Consider the following 6333-nt stretch of genomic DNA (forward strand, 5'->3'; position numbering starts at 1 on the left):
AGTAGATTCTGACATCCAAGAAGAGGACGACACCGTAAGAGATCACTCCGGGGGAAGCATATATACATCTTTAGGCTGCGCGTAGAAACACTGCGCACACAAAGGTTGCCAAGTGTTACTTGCTCTTCCTCTGCATAATCTCCTCGTTAAACAGTAATTTAACTTCCACTCCGTAGGGTTTTAACTGTTTATACATATCTTCAATAACAGGAAGATAAGTATTTTCCCAAACTTTATCTCTTCGAACACATGTAATCCCAATTCCTGTTGGTATTATAACTCTCATAATTTGAGGAGAGCCCTTGATAAAGTTAAATAAATCTTTCATACCATTCTTGAAGTAGACGAGACGATTAATGGATGTATCTTCGTTTAATCCAGAGAGCATGTTTCTGTCTTTTGAGTTTTCTATAATTCCCTGAGCAATGTTATTACTTTCTATAGGTAATCCAATACCGTATTGTGTGGCTATAGCAACAATATACGGAAGATTTTCTCCTTTAGAGATATGAATTGTTCCTGGTACTGGACGATCTTCAGGGATACATCTCTTAAGACTGTACAAGGGTCGGCGAACATTATAAGCATCAGCATGAGAATATTTCTTGGCTAAGTCTAGAGCCATTCCTCTGGGAACACAGGATATACAGTTCACTCCGTACACAATACAGGTTTCATTATTACAAAATGAATCGTCGGTTAAATAACCCTGACAAGTTGTCAGAACAGTATCCATGGTGAATTTTTCTTCCTCGTAAGGTAGTAGATACGATCCAGATAGTCGTAATAATATCCCTAATGTGAGGTCCGCGCTCTTATATTGGGGGAAATGTAAAAGTTACCACGTATTTGAATATATTAATAAGGATTTTTGTTACCTTAGAGTGATATTATATATGACATTATAACTAATAGTATATTTCATTTTAGGATATAGATGCTTTAAGCATATATTTTAATTAGATTAAATAAGAATTTACTACTAAATTATATATATATATATATCTATCATTATGTACGGCAGCTACGAATAATGACGTAACAGTATACTTTTAGCGAGATTGCCAAAGTGATGTATTTTTCTAATAAGTCTAATAAATAATGAAAGTAGTTTACTAAGTATTTATATAAGAGCTTTATTTAATTAAGAAACTTTAAGGATTTTTAAGTAGAGAAGTATTTAGAGGAGATTACTGTCTATTATAAATGAGGAAACTGTTAAATATGTAGCGATGTACGATACTTATTTTAGGGATATATATACTTGCTTATCCTACTCTAATAGTTAGTGCTGCCCTCACACGATGGATCCTTTGTGTGCCAGGAAGTTTTACAGTATAGAAAGCCTTAAATGTGCAGGAGTTAGACTACAAACATTTGTGGATTGGCCCATTAAGTGGTTAAACCCTATTGACTTAGTTGAAGATGGGTTCTATTACCTTCGCAATAGTGATTACTGTTTGTGTGCATTTTGTTATTGTATAGTAGGTGCATGGATTGTTGGTGATACCCCCAGAAGACGTCATAAGATCATTAATCAAGACTGTGCCTTTATTAGAGGCGAGAGGAGTGACAATGTTTCTTTAGAGGTGTCTGAGATAGCTTTCAAATATGGACTGGAATTTGTTTCCCATAAAATAGAACTGGGAAATAAGAAAATAAGTGGTAGTAGTAAGTATATATTCTTATGATGTATTCTTATACCAGTCTTATATACTCTGTACAAAACTTGATTGCTTAAATAGATACTTCTTATTCTTCTAAAGAATAATTTACGTAACTACGTTATATTTTTTTAGGTGGTGCTCCTCCTAAGGAAGATCTGGGATTGATCAAATTTAGGAAATCGCTGAATCCAGGATTGGTAACTTATAAATCTCGCCTAGAGACATTTGATATGACATGGCCTGGAAGCGTCAAGCAAACTTCTCATGAGCTGGCAGAAGCTGGTTTTTTTTACTGTGGTATGAAGTGTTTTAACTATTTTAAACTTAATAGAGTTATAAGTAAAGAAATAATGAATATTAGTTAAAAGATAGTAACGAGATAATGCTGGATTGTTTTATGGTTTTCAGGTATAAGTGACCACGTCTGCTGCTATCACTGCGCCTGTGGAATACGAAATTGGAGACCAGAAGATGATCCTTGGACGTTACATGCGAGATGTAGTCCAGAATGTGCTTACATTATTCTTGCAAGGGGCAAGGAATTTGTTAAGAATGCTAGATTGACAATACCATTACCTATAAAACCTATAGACAATGATTTAATTAATATCTTAATGGAGGGTATGGATAAGTTCAAACATCTGATTCATAAAAAATTAATACCTGTGGAGAGTATAAGATATGCTTTAAGTGAGTACCTTAAGGAATCCAGAGATTTGTTGCCTTTTATTATACAAAGTAGATGTCTAGAAATCGTGTTGAGGTATATGCAAGAGGGAACAGATATTTATTTACGGGTACGGGACTTAATTTATGAAGCAGTTGATGATAAAAAGGAACAAGAAGCTACGCTTGAAGATCTGGGATTGAAAACTTTACCGGAGACTTGTACTAACACTGATGAAAACAAGGACTGTATAGAACAATCTTGGGAAGAAGATATTTTATGCAGAGTTTGTATGGATAAAAATATAAATATTGTAATACTACCATGTAAACATATGGTGACATGCAGTGGTTGTCTTTTAGCTCTGAAATGCTGTCCAATTTGTAGAGGAAATATTTTATATATAATAAATCCAATTGCTTCTTGAACACTTATGATTTTCTTGAACACTTGTATAACTACTAAGAACACTTGTATATGATTTTCTTGAACACTTATGAATACCTGTATAACTACTAAGAATAACTGTATATGATTTTCTTGAACACTTGTAAAACTACTAAGAACACTTATGATTTCTTGAATACCTGTATAACTACTAAAACACTTGTATGCGTTAAATGTTGTAATAAACTTAATGTCTCTTCTAAATAAGATTTCTTTATCCTTAATAGAATAATTTGCTTATTACATTGGAGGACTGAAACAAGTACTTAATTATGAAACCGAATAATGACATGATGTAGTAAGTTTAACGGAAATATTGAATAAAATGACTTGAAAAGTTTTCCTTTGACTAATGAATGTGTATGTTTAATAAAACTGAGTTACGAAAACAATGCCTTAAGATGCTACTGTAAGTAATGACTTAGTGCACGGGCAAGTATCTTTAATTGTACGAAGATGTCTTAGAATGATTTATATTGACCTTATTTGAAAATGGATAACTACCAAATGCTCAGTAGTAACTTACTGTGAATTAGTAATGTTACTGTTGTTGTTGTTGTTGTCGTTGTTAATAACGATGATCTACTTACTTACTTACTAAAATGACAGAACCAACTAGTTTTGAGAATTAGTACAGAGATGATTAGAGAATAAGTAGTGGACTGTAATGAACGGGTAAGAACATGTAGCGGAGGGATGGAGGAAAATTGTAAGAAAGGGTTGAAAGTTGGGATGTGTAAAGGATTGAGAGATTGTAAGGGATGGTATCAAGATGTGCGGAAAACATGCTACAACATGTAAAGTAGACAGTGTAGTGAGTTGGGCGGTGAACAAGCTAGGACTTGTAATGGATGGAAGGAGTCGGGTATATTTACATATGACTCATGTTTAAATAAGATATGGGACACAGTAATACACGCTACAACGTGTAAAGTAGACAGCGTAGTAAGATGCGAGGCGAACATGCTGAGACATGTAAAGGAATGAGAGAGAGAGATTGTAAGGGTTGGTACCAAGATGAGCGGAAAACATGCTATAACATGTAGAGTAGAAATAGCGTAGTGAGTTGGGCGGTGAACAAGCTAGGACTTGTATTGGATGGAAAGAGTCGGGGTATATTTACATATGACTCATGTTTAAATAAGATAGAGGAGACGGTAATAGTTGTTTAAGTCTTGTATAAAATTGGAAAGAAGTAGAGAATATGTAAGACTAAGTACAGATCCGAACTTACAGAGAATATGCTATGAACGGGGAAAGAACGCAAATTAACAGCTACATTTAAATTTACGAGACTTGGATGAGATGGAGGAAGGTGGGAGGGGGTGAAAGATAATTAAACAGGTTGGGGCTATGTGTATACTCGGATAAGAGATACGCTGGAGACGGACTTGATCGAATATATTTATGTCTGATGATCTAAGGCTAATGTCCAGATTAATTTTACTACGATAGAAAATAAGGTGATCTTAAATCTCAGGGTGATTTAGTTGGAAAATAAAGAACTTGCACAAATGAACTAAGCTGGGGCACAAGAGATGTAACTTGATAACTGAACTGGTTTTTATTTACTATGTCTGAAAATGTAGTTGGGTGTTTAAATCTCAGGGGGATTTGGATTGATAGTAATGAATTTACAGGAGTGAACTTGGACAGAGGACAAGAGCTAGAGTTTTATAATTGTTTTCATCATATTTACTATGTCTGAAATACAGAGGGTAAAAATTTCAGGGAAATTGATGGGATATTTACAAAGATACGAAAGAGAATTAAGGCGGGGACGAGAGCTGGAGCTCGATAACTGACTTGATTTTATTTACGGTGTCTGAAATACAGAGGGTAAAAATTTAAGGGAAATTGATGGTTTATTTACAAAGACTTGAGGGTGGAAGAGGGTGGGGGACGAGAGCTGGAGCTCAGTAACTGACTTGATCTTATTTACTAACTTTGAAGTATGTCTGCTTTTAATTTTAGGGAAATTGATGGGTTATTTACAAAGATACGAAAGAGAATTAAGGCGGGGACGAGAGCTGGAGCTCGATAACTGACTTGATTTTATTTACGGTGTCTGAAATACAGAGGGTAGAAATTTCAGGGGAATTGGACTGATACTAACGAAGATACGAGAGAGAGCTAAGGCGGAGGACAAGAGCTGGAGCTTGGTAACTAATTACTGTATTGAACTACATTTGAAATATGATTATTTTTAAATTTTAGAGGGATTGGAATGATAGTATTCTTTATACGACAGGGGACTAAGGTGGGGAACGTGAGCTAGAACTTGCTTACTAACATGATTTATTTGTGTAAAACTGACTTGCTTAATGAAAAGGAGCAAACATACTGACTTGCTTAATGAAAAGGAGCAAACATACGATGTTGGAAAATAGTTGAACTGAATGAAACGAGAGAGAGAGAGAGAGGAGGGACGGTTGAGATATTATGAGAAGATAACATAAGATAAGAGGTCTGGCTGTCCGGGCGTAAAGTAAATAAAGGTGACGCGAGAGATTGCGAGGTAAGGGGGGAGGGAGGGGGGTGTGATGTACGAAACCCTGAAAACAATGACTTACACAGGTGATTTTCTAAATTTATATGAATAACTAAGGCTTACATAGATGATTTTGTAAGTTGAAAACATGTAAAATATGTCCGTAGAGTTCTCCTGGAAGCCCTAAAGTGCTACACACGTTATTTGAATTTCTCCCATAAGGCCTTAACAAACTTCTAAGTCTCGGAAATTATTTTTCTTATAAGAACTTTAGCAAACTCGTATGACATTATTTTTCATTATAAGAATTCCCTAATTCTAAATCTGTGACTCCCCAAATTCGCCTGAAAACCCTAAAGCGCTACACACGATATTTCGGACCTGAAAACCCCGAAGCGCTACGCACGATATTTGACCTGAAAACCCCCAAGCGCTACAGGGGATATTTGATCTGAAAAAAAATATCCCCTGTAGCGCTTACACCCCACAGGGGTCCTCTGCCCAAAAAAAAATATCCCCTGTAGCGCTTACACCCTACTACTGGTGTTGGTGTGTTGGTGGGTGTTGGTGTAGGTGGGTGTTGGTGTCGATGGGTGTTGGTGTAGGTGGGTGTAGGTGTAGGTGGGTGTTGGTGTTGGTGTAGGTGGGTGTTGGTGTAGGTGGGTGTTGGTGTGGTGAGCTCAGTCACTCAGCCTATAGTTGTCTTGTAACTGTTGTGTTGTAATTAATTTTTATTGATGTGTGTGTGTTTACTATTTGCATTTACTATTTATGGCTCCAGAATCGAGTTATTAGCTCTTGGACCCCGCCTTTCTATCCGATTTATTTTCCCTTTAAGATATCTACTACAGACATTTCTCTTCAACACACACAGGAAGCAGCTCATAGCTGCGTGTCTAACTGCTAGGTTACTGTTTACTGCTAGGTGAACAGACGCATCAGGTTGAAAAAAACTCTGCCCATTTGGTTCCGGCTCCGTCGGGGATCAAACCCGGGCCCTTAGGACTACGATTCCCAAGCGCTGTTCACTCAGCCGCGAGGCTCCCCCCCAGAAGTGTGTG

The 6333-nt window shown here is 36.5% G+C and overlaps 1 protein-coding gene across 1 annotated transcript; it reads left to right on the plus strand.

Annotated features, from left to right (window-relative positions):
- Window positions 1-940: 940 nt before the first annotated feature.
- Window positions 941-2930, plus strand: LOC138366637 (baculoviral IAP repeat-containing protein 8-like). The gene is made up of 3 exons (XM_069327817.1): window positions 941-1671; window positions 1800-1964; window positions 2076-2930. The coding sequence occupies exons 1-3, from the start codon at window positions 1305-1307 to the stop codon at window positions 2759-2761; spliced, it is 1218 nt and encodes a 405-aa protein (XP_069183918.1). The 5' UTR covers window positions 941-1304; the 3' UTR covers window positions 2762-2930.
- Window positions 2931-6333: the final 3403 nt, after the last annotated feature.

This window comes from Procambarus clarkii, chromosome 20 (assembly GCF_040958095.1).
Source record: "Procambarus clarkii isolate CNS0578487 chromosome 20, FALCON_Pclarkii_2.0, whole genome shotgun sequence".
NCBI lineage: Eukaryota > Metazoa > Arthropoda > Malacostraca > Decapoda > Cambaridae > Procambarus > Procambarus clarkii.

Bases quoted from the DNA above. Each gene is read 5' to 3' on its own strand.
- LOC138366637 (XM_069327817.1), top strand. From the start codon at position 1,305: ATGGATCCTTTGTGTGCCAGGAAGTTTTACAGTATAGAAAGCCTTAAA. The intron at 1,672-1,799 runs GTAAGTATATAT...ATATTTTTTTAG, and splicing joins TAAGAAAATAAGTGGTAGTA to GTGGTGCTCCTCCTAAGGAA. The intron at 1,965-2,075 runs GTATGAAGTGTT...TATGGTTTTCAG, and splicing joins AGCTGGTTTTTTTTACTGTG to GTATAAGTGACCACGTCTGC.